Source organism: Erinaceus europaeus, chromosome 23, assembly GCF_950295315.1.
Source record: "Erinaceus europaeus chromosome 23, mEriEur2.1, whole genome shotgun sequence".
In the NCBI taxonomy this organism is placed as follows: domain Eukaryota; kingdom Metazoa; phylum Chordata; class Mammalia; order Eulipotyphla; family Erinaceidae; genus Erinaceus; species Erinaceus europaeus.
In genome coordinates this window covers 9,662,491-9,686,981 of record NC_080184.1, presented here as the reverse complement: position 1 = coordinate 9,686,981, position 24,491 = coordinate 9,662,491, and the positions used below count along the sequence as shown (strand labels likewise).

Here is a 24,491-nt window from a genome sequence, read left to right as displayed (position 1 = left end):
TAATGATATAGAAGATGAGGAACAAAGGATTGAGAAGGCCTGAAATCACTAAAATTAGGGGAGAAAGAAATAACATCAAAAATAAGAGAAACCAAAGTTCAATGAATCTAAATGTTGGTTCTTTGAAAGTAAACAAAACTGACAAACTATTAGCCAGACTCACAAAAAAATAAAAGAGAGAGAGAAGACTCAAATAGTATTGCAAATTAAAAAGGAGATATCAAAACAGACATCTCCGAAATCCAAAGTATCATGCAAAGCTTCTCCTGTGATTAATGCATCAATTAATATTTGGATATTTTCCTCAGTTTTAGTTACTTCTGGCTTAGCTGGAACTTCTTCTGGGCTCCAGTCCTGATTCATTGCAGTAGCTAATTTAACTGTGTAAGATTTAACTATATATATATATACATATACATATATATACAAATTTTTGTTATTTCCTTAACCCCTTAATTCATGCTCATATACATCACTATATATGTATATATATATATATATATATTCCCTTTTGTTGCCCTTGTTGCTTTATTGTTGTAGTTATTGATGTCGTTATTGTTGGATAGGACAGAGAGAAATGGAGAGAGGAGAGGAAGACAGGAGAGAAAGACAGACACCTGCAGACCTGCTTCACCACTTGTGCAGGAACTCCCCTGTAGGTGGGGAGCCCGGGAATCAAACTGGGATCCTTTCCCCAGTCCTTGCGCTTTGCGACACCCGCGCTTAACCCTCTGTGCTATCGCCCAACTCCCAGATTTAACTATTTTTTACTGGTGAGTTTTTTGTAGTATTGTGTCCTGGCTATTGTCATTCAGTTATTATGATGTGTTAGGAAAAGCCACATCACACCAAAATCCTTTCACAAATGAAATCACAAATCTCAGAAAATACAATAGCATCAGAAGAAAGATTAATGCAGTTCAATGAAAACCAGTTAGCCAAGTGAAACCTCAACTCCGAAAATCAATTATCGACTATAAATTCTATAGATAGTGGAAAAGAAAGGAGGAGAGAGAGAGAGAAAAGCCACTGTGATTCAGAATTCTTCCATAAGATAAAACACAAATAAGTGAAAGTGAATACAGAAAAATCAGCAGCAAAAGGAAAAAATATTTTTCAAATCACAGGGGAGGAAAGACAAAGAGGAGAGAGAGAAAGAAAAATTAAGCTCTGGGAGTCAGGCAGTAGCGCACTGGGTTAACCGCATGTGGTGCAAAGCACAAGGACCAGCTTAAGGATCCCTGTTCAAACGTCCCCAGCTCCCCACCTGCAGGGGGGTGGCTTCACTTTCTCTCCGCCTCTTTGTCTTCCTCTCTCTCTCCATTTCTCTCTGTCTGTTCCAACAACGACGACATCAATAAAAACAACAATAATAATTACAACAATAAAATAACAAGGGCAACAAAAGGAATAAATAAATAAAATATTTTTAAAAAAGAAAATTAAGCTCTTCCCACAATAGAGAGCACATCCAATCAACAAACAATAGAACAACAGCAACTCATTTTGGACAAACCAGAGAGAAGGGAAAACAAGCAATAGCAAAAGTAAATATTTAATAATACCTCACAATCAGTCTGCAGATTAAACTATTCCAGATTGGCTGCACACAACCCCTACCCTTCCTAAACAAAGATAAAATAAAACAATTACAAAGAAGTATTTATCAAACAAACTCAAGAGATAGGGGGAAGGAAAAAAATCGACAAATTAATGCAAGCAAAATTAAAGATTATTCTCACAGCCCCAGCAGAGGTAAAGATTGGTGAGGTATCCAACAACTCAGATGCCCAGGCATCCAACAACAAATAAATAGCTGAGAAAGTTATATATACATATACATACAATGGAATACTATTCAGCTATTGAGAATAATGAATCCATCTTCTTTGACTCATCTTGGATGGAGCTAGAAGGAATTATGTTAAGTGAGATAAGTCAGAAAGAGAAAGACTAGTATGGGATGCTCCCACTCATAAATAGAACTTAAAAGGGAAATGCAAAGCAGACTTACACTGAGACTGGAATATTGCACCAAATTAAAAAAAAAAAAAATCTGGTGGGGAGCTCTTATATTTTCACCTCCACAATACGGAAGTGGGGATAGGGACACAGACGTTTGGTGGCAGGAATCATAATATACACTCCTATAAACCTATAATCTTATACATCAAATTAGTAATGATGCTTTCTTATTTTTTTATTATTATTATTATTATTATTATTATTTATCATAGCACTGCTCAGGTCTGGCCTATGATCATGCTGGGGACTAAACCTGACAACTCAAGAGCCTCAGGATGAGAGTATGTTAGCATAATCCTTATGCTGGCTCCCCTGCCATAGTGAAACCTTATTAATTTGTTCCATTGCTCTTATTGTTAAACTTTGCAATGAGCATTGTTTTATACAGTGTCTGTCTGTAGACCCATGTGTCATAAACTAAAGTTCAAATGACCTGGATTAAGTTATAATGTCTTGGGAGTCTGGCGGTAGCACAGCGGGTTAAGCGCACGTGGCGCAAAGCGCAAGGACCGGCTTAAGGATCCGGGTTGGAGCCCCCGACTTCCCACCTGTAGGGGAGTCGTTTCACAGGCGGTGAAGCAGGTCTGCAGGTGTCTATCTTTCTCTCCCCCTCTCTGTCTTCCCCTCCTCTCTCCATTTCTCTCTGTCCTATCTAACAATGACAACATCAACAACAATAACTACAACAACAATAAAAAACAAGGGCAACAAAAAGGAAAAATAAATATTAAAAAAAATCAAAAATAAAAATCTAATGTCTATTTTTCTTGATGTCTGATTAAATTTTCTCATGGTGGGGGTGTCAATCAGTGGTGCTCCTGCTTATGCACTTGTATTACAATGCACAAGGTCCTAAGTTGAAGCCCCTGTCTTCTACTTGGAGGGGGAAAGCTTCACTAGTGGTAAAGCAGGGCTGCAGTGTCTCTCTGTGTCTTTTCCTCTGTCCCCCATCTGCCTCTCTCAATTTCCCTCTGTCTATAATAAATAAATATAATACTTGAAAAAAATTGTTTTCTCGCTGAGGTGGAAGAATTATATACATTTTATATTTTATTTATATTAGACTACTACATTGAATCAATTTATGGAAAAATGTTGGTGGGTGAAGATAGTATAATGGTTATGCAAAGAGATTCTCATGCCTAAGGTTCCAAACTCCCAGGTTCAATCCCCCAAATCATCATAAACCAGAGCTGAGTAACGATCTAATAAAAAAGAAAATAAAAGGGAGTTGGGCAATAGAGCAGCGGGTTAAGCGCAGATGGCGCAAAGCGCAAGGACCGGTGTTATGGATACCGGTTCGAGCCCCTGGCTCCCCACCTGCCCGGGAGTTGCTTCACAAGCGGTGAAGTAGGTCTGCAGGTGTCTTTCTCTCCTCCTTTCTATCTCCCCTCCTCTCTCCAATTTTCTCTGTCCTATCCAGCAAAGACGACAGTAACTACAACAATAAAACAAGGGCAACAAAAGGAAATAAATATATATAAAAAAAGAAAGAAATCTTTTAGATTATGGTGTAGTATCTAGAACTACATAAAAAGACATGCTGAAGTGGGGAGATAGCACAGTGGTCGTATAAAAATACACCTGGGGAGTCGGCGGTGGCGCAGCCAGCGGGTTAAGCACACGTGGCGCAAAGTGCAAGGACTGGCTTAAGGATCCCAGTTGGAGCCTCCACCCCCCCACTCCGCTCCCCACCTCAGGGGAGTCGCTTCACAAGCGGTGAAGCAGGTCTGTAGTGTCTGTCTCTCTCTCCCCCTGTCTTCCCCTCCTCCATGTCTCTCTGTCCTATCCAACAACGACATCAATAACCAAAACAATGTTAAACAACAAGGGCAACAAAGGGGAAAATAAATATAAAAAAATACTCGTGCTTGAGTTACAGAAACTTTTATGTTGGGGCCAACACTAAGTCCTCCAGCTTCAACTGCATAAAGAATCTACAAAACTGAGGGTTGGACAACAGCACAGAGGGTTAAGTACACATGATGCAAAGGGCAGTAACCAACACAAAGATCCAGGTTTGAGGCCATGGCTCCCCGACCTACACGGGGTTCACTTCACAAGTGGTGAAGCAGGTCTGCAGGCATCTACCATTCTCTCCGCTGTCTTCCTCTCCTCTCTCAATATGTCTCTGTCCTATACAACAACAGCAACAAAATGGGGGTGGGGGTGGTCTCCAGGAGCAGTAGATTCATACCCCTGCAATGACCCTGGAGGAAAATTTTTAAAAAAAAGAAGAAGAAAGAGAGAAAATCTATGTGGTCCAGGAGGTGGTGCAGTGGATAAAGCATTGAACTGTCAAGCATGAGGTCCCTCAATTCTGGGCAGCATATGTTATCAGTGTGATGTCTGTTTCTCTCCTATCTTTCTCATTAATAAATGAATAAAATATTTAAAAAAAAAGAAAAATCTACAAAGCCACTAATTCCACATATGGACAGCAAAAAAAAAAAAAAAATAGAGGAGAGAATCATAGTGCACTTTTATGATCTTAAATAATTGGAAACTCTTGCTATACTAATGAAAAATGATATAAGTTCATTATTTTATGTACAATAACACATTTTACAACTGAATTAACCCGAATTGATCACACCAGTGTTTTGCAGGTCACAATGTACAACAACACTGCATTAAAATCTAATTACAGAGGCCAGAAGTTGATAGTGTAGCTGGCTGAGTACACACATTGCTGTGCTCAAGAGGCTGGTTTCAACTTCTGGTCTCCAAATGATGGATAAGAGTTATGACTGGAACAGCAGGATTATATGTGTGTCTCTCTTTCCCCTTATATTCTGCACTGCCACCCCTGTTTCTCTCTGACTCTGTCAAAAAACAATCAATAAAATATTGTTTAATATGACTACAGGGAGGTGAGCTAATTAGCAGAGTGGGTATGCAAATGACCTTCAAGCCAGAGACTCCCAAGTCTCTGGCTCAATCACCAGATTACCATAAATCAGAACTGAACAGTGTTATGATAAAGTTACATAAAAAACTGTAACAAATTCTGAGTCCCAGCTAGGAACAGGCAGGATCCCACATTACAATTACTGGACACTACAATGAGGCCACTGTAATTGTGTGAGCACTTTTCATGCATCACTTCATGCTCCTAACTTTACGGTGGGGACTTAATAATTGTCTTTTTTTAAAAAAAATGTATGTATTGCCTTTTTGTTGCCCTTGTGTTTTATTGTTGTCGTTGTTGTGATATAGGACAAAGAGAAGTGGAGAAAGGAGGGGAAGACAGCGAGGGGAGGAGAAAGACACCTGCAGACCTGCTTCACCGCTTGTGAAACAACTCCCCTGCAGGTGGGGAGCCGGGGGCTCGAACCAGGATCCTTATGCCGGTCCTTGCGCTTTGAGCCACCTGCGTTTAACCTGCTGTGCTACCGCCCGACTCCCCTGCTTAAGATTCTCCAACAACCGTATTAGAAGACAGGGCAATCTTGGGACACTTCTGCTAGATTCACTGCTAAGACCAAAATAAACTAAATAAAAACAAAATGCAACAATTCTAGGGATAATTTAACAGAACTTTAAAATTTATCAAACTAAAAAAAAAGTGAGAAAGAATTAAAAGAAACCCTTTATATCTACTGAAACCCAAGGTCCCAAAGAAGGCAGAGAAATCACAGCTTCACTGGACCCAACTCAGGTGCAAGGTGCTGCTGACCAACATGCTGACTCCTCAACCTGACCCTCTTGCCTGGGGTCAGCAGGTCCTTCCTTGCTCTCCTGACCTAGGGCCAGACCCTAAGACACTCCGTAGGGAATGGGACTGGGCCAAGAAACTGCACCAATGACACGAGAGGGAAAAAAAAAATTGGGAAAGGAGTGGTGACCTCACCCCCTTTCTGTAGAGCGTACTCTGTTTAGTTCCCCCACAAAGAATCAGGTCAGCACTAGAGGAATCTAGTCTCAGGGTACTTCTTCTTCTAGCGTTTGCCCTTCTTCCATAGCCAGTCAACAGCATCAGGTTGAGCCTGATGTCAAGTTTCGAGACCTCCTTTGAATCTGGAGAGGTGGCAGTCGTTGACTATGTGGGTCCTAGTCTGTCTGGAGCCGCAGGGGCAGTTCGGGTCGTCTCTGGCTCCCCAGCGATGGAACATAGCGGCGCACCGGCCATGGCCTGTTCGATGGCGATTGAGCAGGGCCCGATCATAACGTGCTAGGTCAAAGCCGGGTGGACGCTTGCAGGGGTCTGTGATGAGGTGTTTGTTCTTGACCTTAGCTGACTGCCAACTCTGTTTCCAAGAGTCTGGAACAGAGAAGTTCAGTGTAGGCGTAGGGGACCAGATTGGATGACGCTAGGCAGGACCTCATTATCCCATGAGGCACTGGGAGGCTTACATACGTTGAATAGAGCTGAATAGTTCCAATAGTAATGGAGTCGTAGAAGGTCAAAGAGGCTGTATGGTAAACATCCGCAAGACACGATTTGGCGTAGATGGCTCGGCCGTGTTTAGGATGGAGATTATAGCATATTAAATCGAATCCACTGATGGTGAATCAAGCAGCTTCATCGACTGCTATATGTGTTTCTTGTAGGCAGATAACATCTGCCTGATGCTGTATCGCCAATTGACCGATAAGAACGCGTTTGGCAAAGGACAGCCCCTCAACATTAAGTTGGAGGACTCGAAGAGCAGGACCAACAGCTTGAAAGCTGTCGGGAGCTGCTTGTTGCTGGCTTTGAAAGTGACTGGGATCCATGTGGATTCAGTCGGCTAGGAAGGATCGTCAGTTTCCCCAATGAATGGGTGCTCACGGGATGCACCACGGGAAGGTCGATCCAATGCACACCCTGGCACCATGATAAGCCAGAGCAGAGTAGTGCTCTGGTGACAACAACAACAAGAAGAAAGAGAAAGAGAGAAAAAAGAAAAAGAAAGAAAAAGAAAGAAAGGAAGGAAGGAAGGAAGAAAACAAAAGAAATTAGAAAAGACCACAGTCTCACTAGAAGAGAACACTTTCAGGTTCTGGGGGAAATCTCACCCAGTAGGGCCTGTGCCTTGCCATGTAATTCATCTGGGTTTAAAACCCAACCCTCAAGAAAAAAAGAACAGAACCGGACACATCACACTCCCAGATCTCAAACTGTATTATAGGGCCATTGTCATCAAAACTGCTTGGTACTGGAACGTGAACAGACACACTGACCAGTGGAATAGAATTGAGAGCCCAGAAGTGAGCCCCCACACCTATGGACATCTAATCTTTGACAAAGGTGTCCAGACTATGAAATGGGGAAGCAGAGTCTCTTCAACAAATGGCGTTGGAAACAATGGGTTGAAATATGCAGAAGAATGAAACTGAATCACTGTATTTCACCAAATACAAAAGTAAATTCCAAGTGGATCAAGGACTTGGATGTTAGACCACAAACTATCAGATACTTAGAAGAAAATATTGGCAGAACTCTTTTCTGCATAAATTTCAAAGACATCTTCAATGAAACGAATCCAATTACAAAGAAGACTAAGGCAAGTATAAACCTATGGGACTACATCAAATTAAAAAGCTTCTTCACAGCAAAAGAAACCACTACCCAAACCAAGAGACCCCTCACAGAATGGGAGAAGATCTTTACATGCCATACATCAGACAAGAGGTTAATAACCAACATATATAAAGAGCTTGCCAAACTCAACAACAGAACAACAAATAACCCCATCCAAAAATGGGGGGAGGACATGGACAGAATATTCACCACAGAAGAGATCCAAAAGACCAAGAAACACATGAAAAAATGCTCCAAGTCTCCAAGTCTCTGACTGTCAGAGAAATGCAAATAAAGACAACAATGAGATATCACTTCACTCCTGTGAGAATGTCACACATCAGAAAAGGTAACAGCAGCAAATGCTGGAGAGGGTGTGGGGTCAAAGGAACTCTCCTACACTGCTGGTGGGAATGTCAATTGGTCCAACCTCTGTGGAGAACAGTCTGGAGAACTCTCAGAAGGCTAGAAATGGACCTACCCTATGATCCTGCAATTCCTCTCCTGGGGATATATCCTAAGGAATCTAACACATCCATCCAAAAAGATCTGTGTACACATATGTTCTTGGCAGCACAATTTGTAATAGCCAAAACCTGGAAGCAACCCAGGTGTCCAACAACAGATGAGTGGCTGAGCAAGTTGTGGTCTACATACACAATGGAATACTACTCAGCTATAAAAAATGGTGACTTCACTGTTTTCAGCCGATCTGGGATGGACCTTGAAAAATTCATGTTAAAGTGAAACAAGTCAGAAACAGAAGGATGAATATGGGATGACCTCACTCTCAGGCAGAAGTTGAAAAACAAGATCAGAAAACACAAGTAGAACCGGAAATGGAATTGGCGTATTGCACCAAAGTAAAATACACTGGGCTGGGTGGGTGGGGCTAATACAGGTCCAAGAGGGATGACAGAGGAACTCGTGGGGGTGGTATTGTTATATGGGAAACTGGGAGATGTTATACATGTACAAACTATTGTATTTATTGTTGAATGTAAAACATTAATTCCCCAATAAAGAAAAAAAATAAAACCCAGCCTTCCATGTGGAAGCTCCAGTGCTATTAAATCTCTCCTTTTTGTCCCTCTCTATATCTAATATGCAAGGGTTAAAAATTGTACTAGTCAATTGTAAACCATTAATTCCCCAATAATGAGAAAAAAAAGTGTCCTGGAAGGGGTGAAGTAACAAAGGTGAAAGGTCCCTGTAATGCACACAGAAATAGTTTGATCAAAAATGTCAAGCTTCATATAACTTGAAATAATTAGTTAATGTGTTTTACTACCAATAAGATTATCACTCGGGTCAGAGGTGTACATGAGGAATCCACCACTCCCAGTGGCCATTTTTACTTTTGTTTACATTATTTTTGATTTGATAGGGTAGAGAAAGTTTGAGAGATGGGTAGGTGATCAAAAGGGAGAGGCGGGGTGGGAGAAAGAGACAGACCTGCAGCACTCTTAGTGTTTATGAAGTTTTCCCGCTTTAGACCTTTAGACAGGGACTAGGGTCTGGAAGTAGGGCCCTAGTATATGGTTATGAATGCACTCAGCCAGATGTGCTATCACCAGTCCCTATTGACTGTATTTAATTTTTAAAAATATTTAGTGATTTTTATTATATTTATTTATTGGGTAGTCAGCCATAAATTGAGAGGGAAGGGGGAGAGAGACACCTTAAGTCCTGCTTTACTACTTGCAAAGCTTTCCCCCTGCAGGTGGGGGCCAGGGACTCAAGCCTGGGATCTGTTCATTGTAACATGTGCATCTAAACAGGTGTGCCACTGTCAGCCCCTATTTAAAAATATTTTATTTATTGGATAGTGACAGATAAAAACTGATCTACAAAAAAGGGGGAGTGGGTGGCATGGGAGAGAGAAAAATATATACCTGTAGCACTGCTCCACCATTCATGAAGGCTTTCCCCTACAGTTAGGCACTGGAGGCCTGATCCTGGGGTCTTGAATCCAGGTCCTTGAACATTATAACAGGGTACTTTACCAGGTACACTACTGCCCTGCCTCTGGTCTACTATAAATATGTTTTGCAGTTTTTAAAAAATATTTTATTATTATTATTATTATTTTTTAATTACCATAGCACTGCTCAGCTCTGGCTTATGGTGGTGCAGGGGATTAAACCTGGCACTTTGGAGCCACAGGCATGTAAGTCAGTTTGCGTAACCATTATGCTATCTACCCCTGCCCTATATTTTAAAAATATTTTATTTATATTAATCAAACATACACACACACACACACCAGAGTACTACTCAGCTCTGGCCTATGGTGGTGCTAGGGACTGAATTCAGGGACCGGAGAGCCTCAGAAATGAAAGTAAGTTGCATAACAATTATGCTGTGTTTTGTATTCTATATTAGAAAATATATTCTGATCTATAGAGTCCTCTTGCTTACCTTTTGCTATCAGATAGGTGATTTCACTGTCCTGCTCACCTAGATCCTGTGAAGCTCTGCTCAGGTGTGGCCTATGCTGGAGTGCTAGGGCTCCTCCTTCCTGCAGATCAGCCTCATGTCTGGATCCTGCATAGAGATAGAGGACTCTATGCCTCTTAGGTTCTCTCCTGACTGTTTTGGGGAGGAGGGGGGAAGGGAGAGGGAGAGGGGGAGGGGGAGGGGGGAGAGGCATAGATGCTGTGTTTTATAAACCTGTAGGGTGTGTCTCTTGCTCTCTCTCACTGGTCAATTTTAAATCCTAATTGAATTGAGTCTTGATGAAATTCCCAGATTCCCTCCTGCCACATCTTCTGTGCAGAGTGGGGCCTTTCCCTGCCTGCCAGCTGTCTCTCCCTTTTTGTCCTACCCTTTGTATCTGTAAACTCCTCGTGGACCAATTTAGACTCATCAAATTAGAGCTTTGCCTGCCTGAGGCCTGAAGCCACAGATTCACCCCCCAACAAAGCCCCATGAAGATCTTAAAAGGCTCTAGTATTCTTCTGGCCTCTTAGATTTAATTAATCATGTTTCAAAAATGGAATATTCTTGGGACAATTTAGTTCAGTTGTCTTGAATTTTTATTTGAAACAATTTGTTTACTAAATCATATGGATATGAGCACCAACTTAAATGGACATTGTGTTAGGTCTTGTGAAATTGGGCTGAGTACTGTAGACGTTTATTTTCCCATGGCATAGAAGAATAGATGACATAAAAGTGTGGTAGGAAAATAATTTCTCTTTATCATTCTCCCTGTTGAAAGAGAAGACAGTACAGGATATTAGCAGGATAGAGTAATATCCACATAACAGAATTTGATAGGAACCTTTCTAAAAAAAAAAAAGTCTTCTATACCTATTTTGCTCATTAAAGTGAGATATCAGTTTCAGGACAGCATGATGGGTATGAAAAGGACTTTCATTGAGATACTGTGAGCTACCATGTTCAGTCAACCCAACCCCCTCCCTCCACCACGACAAACAGGCCAAAGCTGAGGATTGTTCAGATTTAGACAGCACTTGACTTCTCATCAATGAATTGGCATGCATATTTGATATTCTCAAAGGGTTGCATTGGGATGTCATTATAGATGGTCTCATGTGCTTCCTGCTACACATCCACAAGAGGGCAACATATGACAGCAATGCAACATATATGCATGACTTCTCCAATGCTCAACATTGGTTTCTCTCTTTTTTTTTTTTTTTTAATAACTATCCAGCCAGGTAATTTACACATTTGAAACTTTCCTGACTTTTTAATATTTTTATTTATTATTGGTGTAGACATAATTGAGAGGAATGGGGGAGATTGAGAGGAAGAGAGACAGAGAGACACCAGCAACACTGCCTCACCACTTGTGAAGGTTCTCCTTGCAGGTTGGAACCAAGTGCTTGAACCTACATCTTGTGTACTTAACCAGTTGTTCCACTATCTGGCCCAATTTCCTGATTTTTAAAAAGAATTTATTCATGTATTCATGAGAAAGATAGGAGGAGAGAAAGAACCAGACATCACTCTGTTACATGTGCTGCCGGGGATTAAACTTGGAACCTCATGATTGAGAATCCAATGCTTTATCACTGCGCCACCTCCTGGACCACATGCATTTCCTGATTTTTTATTGCGAGAGACTGCCAGACCCAACAGAGCACAGAGCTTGCATTTTTGGGGACACTGGTTTTATTCTACCACCATTTGCTAATGCTGTGTTTCCAAGATTCGTCTTTATATCTTGGATAACACTCTTCATATCTCCTGAGGGACAACTAAAAAACCTATCAGAGAAGAAGAGAGAGGAGAGAGAGAGAGAGAAGACCTTGTGCTGAGTGAGACCACATATGGATGCAATGGGCCAACCAACACGTGTTCATTATTTTGAGACTCCACTGGGCCACTTCTCAGACAATGCTTCTCAGTCTCATATTAGCCCATTTTCCCTAGAGGCTGCCTGAGTTTGATGATCTGTACTCCTGAGTCAGCCACTTATTGATCTGTCACCCAATCTCAGCAAAAATCACTTTGGAATCTGATGCCATTTTTCAAAATAAAAAATGACATGCGTAAAGAGACACTGGATGTCATGAAGTAGAGCTTTGATTCCAAATGAGAGCTTTGATTCAGAATGAGGTCCCAGCATTTCATTTCATGTGCTAGAATGATGTTCTGACTCTCAAGTCTCTTGGAACAATATAAGTAGAATAATATGATTTAACAAAAATAATAGAGTGGAGATGTACAGAAAACCACTGAGTTCCAGAACACAGAAACTGCATCCCAGAAGTGAAGTCTGTGATCCACTGGATAGTCACATACCTGGACTGGCTGACCCTCTTCTCAGAGTATCTCTCTTTACACCAATATATAAATGCATAATCTATTTCAGTAGGATATTTCAGTAGAATCTGCAAAGTAACTTGAAGCCACAATACCAACTGAGCATGGTCACAACAAACAAATGAAAAACCAGATTTATACAGTTAAGACTAGCCTGAGAGGGGGCTGGGTGGTGGCACATCCATTTCAGTGCACATAGTACTAAGCAGGAGGACCCACACAAGGACCTGAGTTTGAGTCCCCATGCCCTACCTACAGCAGGGATGCTTTACAAGTGGTGAAACAGATCTGCCAGTATCTATCTTTCTCTCTCCCTATCTATCCCCCCCTGCCAATTTACTTCTATCCTATCAAATAGAATTAATAAGAAAAAGGAATAAATGGCTACCAGGAACAGTGGACTTGTAGTGCGAAAACCAGTGATAACCCTGGAGGGAAAAAAAAAAAAGAGACTAATTAGAGGTTGTGGTAGACAGTGTCTACCAACTAGCATAACCATTTCACATGAAGCTTCCAGAAAAATAGGTGACCCTTTGACCTACATGAAGTCAGAGGTGAAGACAGCCTGCTGGAAAAAGAAAAACCTTCTGGAAGGAGGAAAAAACTTTTAGATGCAAAATCCACTAAATTTTTATGTCTACATAATCTTGCAACAACAACAAAAAGAAAGTCTTCCTAAGATTTTGTGAGAACTATTGATTATCATTGTGACAGTGGGGACATAAGAATTTGGTGGTGGGTGTGAGTCTTGTAAAATACTGTTAATCACAAATTGAAAAGAAGTTGAAAGTAAAAGTCTACAGCATACAGTCCAAAAGAAGAGTGTAAAGAAAGAAAATGCATCACTAAAATGTATCACTAAATTTATCATGAGGTTGTAGGTAACTATATACATGTGAACTTAGTTTTGCATAATCTAAAATGTGTCCTGCATGCACACTGATTTGCAACCAACTGTCCCAAAGTGGGGATGATGAGGTACCACCCACCCCTACCTGACTGGCTCTGTAAGCCTCAGAAATTCAAAGTGCAGGTAAAGTAGGTACTGGTGGGAAAAGAGACCCCTAGCCATTCTAGCCAGCTAATCTCAATAGGACATTATAAGGGTGAAGGTAGACAGTATAAAGGCTATGCAAAGAGAGTCTCACACTAGAGGCTCTAAAGAATCCTAGGTTCTGCCAATCACAACACCATAAGCCAGAACTAAGCAGTGCTCTGGTTAAAAAAAAAAGTCATATATATAATTTTATCAACTAGGATATTCATGAACTCATTGATGTTCTTTTAAACACTGTGTAATGTGAAATGATCAGGAAGACAAAATATGCTAGAATTTTAATTCATTACACAAAATATAAATTATATACATGAAATACCATGGTACAAAATACAGAACAGCAAAGTCACATAAAGCAAATCCTGGTCAATTTTCACTTCAAACAGTTTAAAACAAACAGAATTTAGTGATATCTAATAAACTATTAAAGTCTTGAGAGATTTAGATAAATACACCAATCACTAAGCATCTTACAGATTTTACTATAAAAAATAGTGTTAAGGTCAATAAAAATACTACAAGTGACAGTTTGTTTCCGCAGGCAAATTAAATGAAGGAAATAGAAATCTCCAGTCCCTTCACTGTGGAAGGCTCTATATTTACATCAGAGGTGTAGAGTGGAGAGAAGGCAAACCTTTAGCCTTCATTTCTAACAGGGAATAAAAATGCTTGCAGTCACAAGTGTGAGAAATTCATGGGCATGGATGTCCAATAACCTGTGCTTTTATTTGATCTCGTACCTGTTTGCTGCCAATTTCAAAGTCACCACAGACCAAGCATCACCTTGGTGCCCTGGTAGCTGAACGCCTCATCATAAGTCCAACTTGCTTTTCTTCCTGAGACCACCTGCAAGTCTCCTATTGTGTCACAGGCCTGTGGGTCTTCTGACTGAGGAATAGCAGTCTGGCTTGTGCTCCCAGAGGGTGCCATCTTCTGAAAACACTGGCACTTCAGCTTCAAGCCTGGGGGGGTGGGGGGTTGTGTTTCTTCTAGAACAGGAGAGGTTGTTTGAAGGTTCTAGCAGGCAAGCACAGGTACTCATAGACAGATCTTCTTCTAGTTGGAAAAGGTCATCCTCTTTGACCAAACAAGCAGCTTCAGAGAGATGCACATGGGAGTAGTGAGGGGGATGGGGACCTGCTTAGCCAGCCAGAGGAGCCAAATGAACCCTGGTCAGCAACAGTGTTTGAGACGTCATGACCTGGCTGCCCTCACATCCTTGGAACACTTCTCATAGAGGTGCTGCTCTCCTCTTCCATCCTGGGTGGGCTCTGTTGAACAGGCCACAGGCAGGAGCCAGCCCTCTGCAGAGATGGATTAGGCTGCCTGGGAGGCCATGGCATAGCAGCTGTGCATCAGCGTCCACAGGGGAGCCTGCAGCTGGGCCAGCATGTACTGGGCCTCCTGAGGCAGCTGGGTCAGCCTCTCATAGGTGGCTTCTGACATGAAGCTCAGTGAAGACACCAGGCTTTTTCTCAGAGGAGGTGGCTGGGAGGCTGTGGGCCTGAGTGACTGGGACCTCTGCCTGTGTCCAGTCAACCTTCTCTTGGGTGTGCAGGGCCTCCATCTGGGATATTTGTGGCTTTCATGGCCACCATCTGGAGTCTTTCTTTTTCTGATTTTTGAGTAGTGTTCATTGTGTCCTTCAGCAGGGGAGGTCCCTGTGGGGAAGAAGAGTGAAAAAACTGCAGGTTCCTCGCCCTGGGGGCCCCACCCAGAGATGTCAGTCTGCTTGCACACCTGGGGAGCACCCGTTCTTTTTTTTTTTTTCCAAGGATTTTATTTATTAATGAGAAAGATAGGAGGAGAAAGAACCAGACATCACTCTGACACATGTGCTGCCAGGGATCGAACTCGGGACTCCATGCTTCAGAGTCCAAAGCCTTATCACTGCGCCACCTCCCAGACCACCACCCGTTCCTTTTTAACTTGCCTTCCCCCACTTCTACAGACAAGGTGCTGTCCTCCCAGGCCTTGTCCTTATGACCACAGCATCTAAACCCCAACTGACTCCCATAGCCCCTAACTCCCTCCTCTCACACCCGGGACGCCCGTCCTCCTCCCTGACTCTCACTCCCTATACCCCAGGACCCAGAAAATAGATTTTACCTGTTCCTTTGGGGATGCAATCCCAGGAGCGGTTTCTCCACTTTGGGGGACTCTTCATCACAGTTGCTTTTTGAATCTGCATACAAGATGGAGTGACCCCAAGTCAGTGGGAGACCCCAAGCCCTAGGGCCCTGAACACACAGGACAGAGGCTGGAACTAGGGACTCCAGCTGTGCCCTGAGTGCAGGACTTTAAGACCCTGAACCCCAGCTCCCATCCAGGCCTCATAAAGGGGGCTGGGTTTCCCCCATCCTACCTCTTTTCCCTGGACAAGGAATCTCACCTGACAGCCAGGCCAAGCTGTCTGTGCTTTCCTGTTCCTTTTCTGGAGAATTCTCCTTCTCTGTCTTGGATTCAGACCCTAAAAGAAAAGAGTACTTTTGGGTACTGGCCTTCCTGAAGCCCCTGCTCCTCCCCATAGCTAGCTTTGTGGGTAACTTTCTATGGAGATTGTTCATCTCCCACCAAAATAAAATCAGGTATTAGATGGAGCAGGTTCCCAGGAATAAAGCCCAAGTTACCATATTGACTAAATTAGGAGAGATGTCTTATTAGCCAAATAAAATAATCAAAAGAAACATACAAAAAAATAAGCAAGCCATCTAAATCAAACAAGAAAAACTTCCATGAGAGATAGTCTTGCTGTTTCCCACATCCCTACCTTCCTGGCAATCTCCATGCAAACAGACCACTTCCCTGTTTCAACTTGGTAATCAACTGAGGGGGAAGAAATTGTCTTACATTTTTTCATCCTTTGCTTTCTCCTCCACATCTGAGCATTTTTCCTCACAGGAGGTCTGCAGGCACAGATATTCCTATCAGGGGTTTTGGTTGTTTGGACTCTTGGAGTGCAGGTCTTGAGTTCTGGATTCCATTGTGAAGACCTAAAAAGATCCTCTCTGGCTGAATCAAATGAAAAGTGAGGGTTGGACTGCTGAACCTGCCTTTTCTAGCTTCAGGTCCAGAGCAAGGCTGACTCCCACTGGCTGGAAAGAGCCCTACTTCCTGCCAGCCTCTATAGCCTAAAGTCTTATTAACATAGCCTCTAAGATTTGGGTCAGTTTTCCCCCAGGGCTCTTGTCTGTGTGAGTGGTGTGCCTCAAAGAACTTTGCAGATTTAATAGGGGCTGTAATCGCATCATCTGGATGTTTCCCATCTTCTATTATCGCCTCTTAATGCCCCTAGTGCCTAACTAAGGTCAACTAAGTAGGATTTAAGATTTCAGTATAGTAATCCAGGAGGTGGCACAATGGTTAAGGCATTTGACTCTAAAGCATGAGGTCCTGAGTTCGATCCCTGGCAGCACATGTACTAGGGTGATGTCTGTTTCTTTCTCTCTCTCTCTCTCCTCCTATCTTTCTCATTAATAAATAGAAAAAATCTTTTAAAAAAAGGGGGAGTCGGGCTGTAGCGCAGCGGGTTAAGCGCAGGTGGCGCAAAGCACAAGGACCGGCATAAGGATCCCGGTTTGAACCCCGGCTCCCCACCTGCAGGGGAGTCGCTTCACAGGCGGTGAAGCAGGTCTGCAGGTGTCTATCTTTCTCTCCTCCTCTCTGTCTTCCCCTCCTCTCTCCATTTCTCTCTGTCCTATCCAACAACAACAACAACAACAATAATAACTACAACAATAAAACAACAAGGGCAACAAAAGGGAATAAATAAATAAAATAAAATAAAATAAAAAGATTTCAGTATAAGGGTTTGGGCACAAAAGTTCACAACACCCAAAAATATATGTGACTTAAGTTTTGAGAACTGTTTAGTTTCCTTCTGTTTTTTTACAGATGCTAGCAATATATATATATTGCTGTATGCTTTTTGAAACATTGTGTTTAATTTGCACCACAGAGACCAACTCCTTTACCCCTGGAACCAGGAAGGGCAAGGATGGGACTGGTATACACGTGGCCTGGGAACCTGAACACACATGTCCCTCCAGAGACCACAGTGTGTGGACAGTCTTTCCTTTTTTTTTTTTTTTTTTAAATAATATTTATTCCCTTTTGTTACCCTTGTTGTAGTTCTTATTGCTGTTGTCATCGTTAAGATAGAGAGAAATGGAGAGGAGAGGATGACAGACTGGGAGAGAAAGGCAGACACCTGCCAGATGTGCTTCACCACTTGTGAAGCAACTCCTCTGCAGGTGGGGAATTGGGGGCTCGAACCGGGATCCTTACAACAGTCCTTGCACTTTGTGTCACATGTGCTTAACCTGCTTCAATACGGCCTGTATCCCCTTTCCTTTTTTTTTTTTAATCAGAGCACTTCTCAGATCTGGTTTATGGTGGTATGGAGGTTGAACCCGGAACTTTGGAGCCTCAGGCATGAGTCAACTTGCATAACCATTATGCTGTCAGCCCCCACCCTTAGATATATTTATTTGAAGGTGTGTTTATTTTGTGTGTGCTTTTGAGAGAAATAGATAGCTAGAGAGAAAAAGGGAAAGAGAGAAAATTTTGAGACAGTGAGAGATAGAGAACAGAGAACCTAATGAGCATTCTATCTCATTTGTAAACCCACAGATTTTTATTATTTTTTATTATCTTTGGGTTTTTTTTCAACTATTTTATTTACTTATTAATGAGAAGTAAGAAGTATAGGAGGAGAGAAAGAACCAGACATCACTCTGGGATATTTGCTGCTGGGGACTGAACTTGAATCCTCATGTTTGTGAGTCCAAGACTTTATTTACTGTGCCACCTCCCAGACCACTTTACCTGTTTATTGGATAAAGACAGCCAGAAATTGACAGAAAGGGAGAGATAGAGAAACACCTACAGCCCTGTTTCACCACTTGTGAAGCTTTGCCCCTATAGGTGGCAACTGAAGGCTCAAACCTGGGTCCTTGCACATTGTAACATGTGCACTCAACCAGGTGCACCTCCACCTGGCCCCTTGTTCTGTTGTTTTTTGTTATTTCACCACTTTCTAGACCACACTTGGCATTTAAAAAAAATTTTTAAGGATTATTTATTTATTTATTATTATTGGATAGAGACAGAGAGAAATTGAGAGGGGAGGGGGAAATAGGGAGAGAGAGAAAGACAGAGAGATACCTGCAGGTCTGCAGGTGGGGGGCCAGGAACTTGAACCTGGGTCCTTGCACACTTTAATGTGTGTACTTAACCAGGTGCACCACCACCTGGCCTCCAGCATTTTTTTAAACTGCTTGTTGAAAACTGTCATTCATAAGCCATATGCTTGAGATTCTGGGGTCAATCTCAGCCACTGCATAATGGAGCATCCCAATCTAGAAGTGATTTAAATTTTTTTTCTCACTGTTACTAAAAATAATCTAGGTATATATTAAAATGTATTTCATTTCCTTAATTTTGATTGATTTACTATTTATTTTTCTTAATCTTTACTTATTGGATAGAGACAGCCAGAAACTGATAGGGTAGGGGAGATATATAGAGACAGCAAGAAAGAGATACCTGCAGCACTGCTTCATTACTTGCTTGTATGTGGAAACTGGAGGCTTGAACACTGTAGCATATGCACTCAGCCAGATGTGCCACACCACCTGACCCCAGATTTAGTATTTGTTTACAATGTTGTTTTTAAATTGCCATTCAATGGATTAATTCTTTAAAGGCCTGAATCTGAGAAAGTGATACCAGAGAATGCAGGATTTGCAAACATCCCAACTCCCCCGTTTTTTCCCTTAGTTAATTCCTAGGCATGTTGTATACTTAATCAAATTTGCTAAATTACATTGGACTGGTACATATTTTCTTGTTAAAATTACACTCTGGGCACAATATCAAGATAAACAATGACTACATAAAATTAAAAAGCTTCTGCACAGCTAAAGAAACCACTAGCCAAACCAAGACACCCCTCACAGAATGGGAGATCTTTACATGCCATACATCAGACAAGAAGCTAATAAACAGACTATATAAAGAACTTGCAAATCTCAACAACAAGACAACAAATAACCCCATCCAAAAGTGGGGGGAGGACATGGACAGAATATTCACCACAGAAGAGATCCAAAAGACCAAGAAACACATGAAAAAATGCTCCAAGTCTCTGACTGTCAGAGAAATGCAAATAAAGACAACAATGAGACACCACTTCACTCCTGTGAGAATGTCACACATCAGAAAAGGTAACAGCAGCAAATGCTGGAGAGGTTGTGGGATCAAAGGAACCCTAATGCACTGCTAGTGGGAATGTAAATTGGTCTAGCCTCTGTGGAGAACAGTCTGGAGAACTCTCAGAAGGCTAGAAATGGACCTACCCTATGATCCTGCAATTCCTCTCCTGGGGATATATCCTAAGGGACCACACATACCCACCCAAAAAGAACTGTGTACACATATGTTCATAGCAGCACAATTTGTGATAGCCAAAACCTGGAAGCAACCTAGGTGTCCAACAACAGATGAGTGGCTGTGATATATATACACAATGGAATACTACTCAGCTGTAAAAAATGGTGACTTCACTGTTTTCAGCTGATCTTGGATGGACCTTGAAAAATTCATGTCAAAGTGAAATAAGTCAGAAACAGAAGGATGAATATGGGATGACCTCACTCTCAGGCAGAAGTTGAAAAACAAGATCAGAAAAGAAAACACAAGTAGAACCTGAACTGGAATTGGCGTATCTCACCAAAGTAAAAGACTTTGGGGTGGGTGGGTGGGTGGGGAGAATACAGATCCAAGAAAGATGACAGAGGACCTAGTGGGGGTGGTACTGTTATATGGGAAACTGGGGAATGTTATGCATGTACAAACTATTGTATTTACTGTTGAATGTAAAACATTAATTCCCCAATAAAGAAATAAAAAAAAAGATATACAATGGATGAAAATTTAAAATGTGAAAGATGAGATAACAAGCTTAATCCATGGAAACACAAGTTCTAGAATGAGTTGGCGGTAGTGCAGCAGGTTAAGTGCAGGTGGCACAAAGTGCAAGGACCAGTGTAAGGATCCTGGTTCGAGCCCCTGGCTCCCCACCTGCAGGGGAGTTACTTCACAGGGGGTGAAGCAGGTCTGCAGGTGTCCATCTTTCACTCCCCCTCTGTCATCCCCCCCCCAGTTCTATCTGTCCTATCCAACAATGACAATGATGACAATAATAACTATAATAATAAAGCAACAAGGGCAACAAAAGGGAATAAGTAAAATTTTTAAAAAAGGAAACACTGACAAAAACCATAATATCAGAGGGGTACGAGGGAAGTATAATAGGAAGTAGGTAAGGAGAGCATCCAAGTCCAAGTAGACCATTTCATCAGGAACTCCATGCTGTCTTCTTAGGTCTTTCTATTTGCTTGCTGCATATACTAACTCACTGCAGACTATTGTGCACTTTTACTCTGAAGTATATATTTTGCTCTAATTTATGGATACCAAGCCCACTAAGTTTACACAAGTGTCACTGCCAGGCCAGCTGCTGTTTCTGCTCAGTAACACCCACCTGAATTCTACCAACCAGAGCTGAGGCCAAAACATGTGGCCTTGGGGACTACAGCCTGGCACAGGACTGGAATCTTTGGGCCATGTGGTGCCCTCAGAACAGAGGCTACTGATCACCTGACCATGCCTGCACATGAAGGAGTGGTGTGAACTGGAAGCCAGATCCCACTCCCTCAGGCTTTCCATGAACTCTGCTCAGAGCTTCCTACCTGCAGCCATGCTGTAGCCCTCAGCTGGAACATCCTGCCTGAATGGACACCATCTATAGTCCTGGCCAGGTGGCCCCATGCCACTGACCACACAGGTTTCTCATGATGCCAGTATAGTCTGCACACACGCCTGCAGGACCTTTCCCAGCCTCAGCACTCAGACCTCTGTCTCCTCTGAGTCCAGGGCCCTATAGGAACCCAAACATTCCATAAGGCGTCACTATAAGGCCTGCACGTGCCTGTTACAGGATGAGCCTCATCATTTCTCTCCGCTCTCTACATGTGCACTCCCCATCAGACCCTGGAGCATCCTTAGTTCCTGCTCTCTTGAGAGAAGCCCCCCTGTAGTGATTTCAATTCCTCCGATCACTGTGTATTACTTGATGGAGCAGTGAGAAGATTCTAGAGCTTATCTCTGAAACTGAAAAATCACCAGTGACAGCAGACTAGGATGGTTCAAATCTCTGCACTTTTTTTGCAGGGAATTATTTCTCTCCAACCTGTCTGCAGCACCAACACTTTACTTCTCTTTCTACTCAAACCAAGAGTTCAATGCTTGTGCTTGTTGTGAATTTTCTTGCACAATTTATCTCTAATTTCTAAAGATATTTAGAAAGTATTTTCATGCTTGGTGGTTTTTTTTTCCCCCTGCAAACCTAACATTCAACTTTCTAGAGGAAATTTCTAGTTGAAATGCCCAGAAAAAAAAAACACTAATTTTTTTAGAGGAAAATTCAAAATGGGATGATGGTATCTATGATATGAAACTTGTTCAGAGCTCTTAGGTAACTGGAATCTCAATACAGGACACCCTGAGTACTCCAAGTATCCCATGGGACCTTACTCCAAGAAATACTGGTACCTATTTGAGTGATGGGCATCCTCACTTACCCTTGCAGCCAAGAAAAAGGCAAGAATGAACTTGGGTGTTCTGGGAACTAGCACAGCTGATAAAGCATTGGACTCTCAAGCATGAGGTCCTGAGTTCAATTCCTGGCAGCACATATGCCAGCATGATGTGTAGTTCTTTTTGCTCTCTTATCTTTTCCTATGAGTCTTATTCAATAAAATCTAAAAAAAAAAAAAAAAAAAAAAGAACTCGGAGTCACCATATTATTGGTAGTACCAATTAGAATCATTGGACAAGAAAGATGAAGTGTAAAAGGTGCCCACACTGTATAAGAATTAAAATTGTCTCTATTGAGGTGGTGTGTGCCACTAAGTAAAGCCTCGGTGAGAAAAATAAATAAATAAATAAAAATAGGGAAAAGCAAATACTTAATTATTATTGATAATAATGGATAAAAGTGTATTTTTGTGTTGTTTAAAACCAAGTTCCATTTTCGTGGAGAAAGAATGTCCCCAGAGGTCCACTAAGATCACATATACTATATGTATATGTGTTTTTTTTTGTTTTTTTTTTTATAAATTTATGTACTTCTTGGATAGGGACAGAAATCAGGAAGGAAGATAAAAGAGACAGAGACAGGGAGACTGATGCAGCACCACTTTACTGCTCATGATGCTTTCCCCTTGCAAGTGAGGGCTGGAGCTTGAAGCTGGTTTTGCTTAACCAGGTGTGCCACCACCACCCAGCCCTTATACTATTGTTTACACTAAACACAAGGCAAGAATTCACACATTCATCAATTGGTTCAGCTGGACATTGACTACAAAAGTGATGTTAACAGAGGTAAGGAGGTAGAATGACGATGCAGCGGCCCAAGGGGTGTGGTGTGAATCCTCAAAGCGTGATCACTTTTCTATCTGACTTTAATACATCAAAACTGAGAGTTGGAAATGGAAAAAGGGGTGGGAGGGGCTTATGTCAGATCTACTGAGAACTCAAGCACATAAAAATTGTAGGAAGACTTTGGAATTAAGTGATGTGATAAGCAGACCTACAGTGTCAACATACTTGAAAAAACCAGTAGCTTGGGGGTTGCTGTGGAAGTATTCTGCAGCTTCTGAGAACGCATATTCCTGTCCAGATTTGGAGCAGACAGTAATGAATAATGAAAACTATCAGAATCCACACATGAATCTTAGTTCACATTTTGTTTTCTTCTATTTTACTTCCAGTAACCGGGGCTCAGTGCTGGCACTATAAATCCACCACTTCTGGCAACAATTTCTTCTTTCATTTTTCCTTTTGTTGCTCTTGTTGTTTTATTGTTGTAGTTATTATTGTTGTTGTCGTTGTTGGATAGGACAGAGAGAAATGGAGAGAGGAGGGGAAGACAGAGAGGGGGAGAGAAAGATAGACACCTGCAGACCTGCTTCACCGCCTGTGAAGAGACTCCCCTGAAGGTGGGGAGCCGGGGTTCGAACCGGGATCCTTATGCTGGTCCTTGTGCTTTGTGCCACCTGCGCTTAACCCGCTGCGGTACTCCCCTGCCTTCTTTTTCTTTTTCAAAGTCACACCTACACCTATTACTACTTTCTTTATCCTTCTCTTTCTGAGCCCTAATGCAATTGGAGCTCAGAGTCCTCTAGTGATCTTTCACTAACATTTCTTTCTCTCTGGGAGTATGGACAACAATTCTTTGGGGTGCTGAAGGTAGGATCTTCTGTGATTGCTTCTCAGGAGTCAGGGGTAGCACAGCGGGCTAAGCACAGGTGGTGTAATTACTTCTCCACTGCATACGGGCATTATCAGGTTAATCCATACCCCGAGCCTGTTTCTTTTTTCCACTAGGTGAGTAAGGCTCTAGAGGTGAGGTTCCAGGCTATATTGGTGAGGTTATTTGCCCATGGAGTTCAGGAATAGTATCTGCAACTTGGTGTCTGAAAGGCAGTAAGAGGCAGGAAAAAGTGTTTAATAAATAGAAACCAGACAGTAATAGGGTTTTTACAGTGGCAAGAATAGACAGGATAGAAAGAAATTGAGAGGGGATGGGGAGACAGAGTGAAAGAGATACCTGCAGACCCTCGTCGCTGTTTGTGAAGTATCCCTCCTGCAGGAGGACCCCTGTCCTCCTCTCTGCCTTACCTGTTCTTTTGAGGGTGAAATCCCTGGAGTGATTTCTCCACTTTTGGGAGCTCTGTTCATCACAGCTACTTTCTGAATATTCACATATTCTGAATATGTGTGCACTGGACAAAGTGAGTAGCTCTGTCAGTGGGAGACCCCAAGCCCCAGGGCCCTGAACACAGAACTGAAGCTGGAACCATATTGGGACTCCATCTGTGCCCTTAATCTAGGAGAACTTGAGGCTTTGCACCCAGGCCCCCATCCAAACCCCATCAAGGGGACTGGGATCCCTGTCTTGCCCTCCTCCCTGGACAGGGAATCTCACTGGACAGTCAAGCCAAACTATCTGTGCCTTCCTGCTCCTTTTCTGGGAATTCT

At 42.2% G+C, this 24,491-nt stretch overlaps 2 protein-coding genes across 2 annotated transcripts in view; one reads left to right on the top strand and one right to left on the bottom strand.

Moving 5' to 3' along the window:
• Positions 1-24,491, top strand: part of LOC107523312 (zinc finger protein 14-like) — a 517,712-nt gene that overhangs the window by 277,127 nt on the left and 216,094 nt on the right. The window lies entirely within an intron of this gene.
• On the bottom strand, positions 14,490-16,410 carry LOC132535536 (protein FRG2-like-1). Its single transcript, XM_060181699.1, has 4 exons — positions 16,156-16,410; positions 15,778-15,855; positions 15,495-15,570; positions 14,490-15,046 (listed from the first exon to the last, which is right to left on the bottom strand). The coding sequence occupies exons 1-4, from the start codon at positions 16,264-16,266 to the stop codon at positions 14,703-14,705; spliced, it is 609 nt and encodes a 202-aa protein (XP_060037682.1). The 5' UTR covers positions 16,267-16,410; the 3' UTR covers positions 14,490-14,702.

Bases quoted from the DNA above. Each gene is read 5' to 3' on its own strand.
- LOC132535536 (XM_060181699.1), bottom strand. From the start codon at position 16,266: ATGTGGAGGAGAAAGCAAAGGATGAAAAAATGTAAGACAATTTCTTCC. The intron at 15,856-16,155 runs GTAGGGATGTGG...CTTTTCTTTTAG, and splicing joins GCATGGAGATTGCCAGGAAG to GGTCTGAATCCAAGACAGAG. The intron at 15,571-15,777 runs GTGAGATTCCTT...TCTTGTATGCAG, and splicing joins CAGCTTGGCCTGGCTGTCAG to ATTCAAAAAGCAACTGTGAT.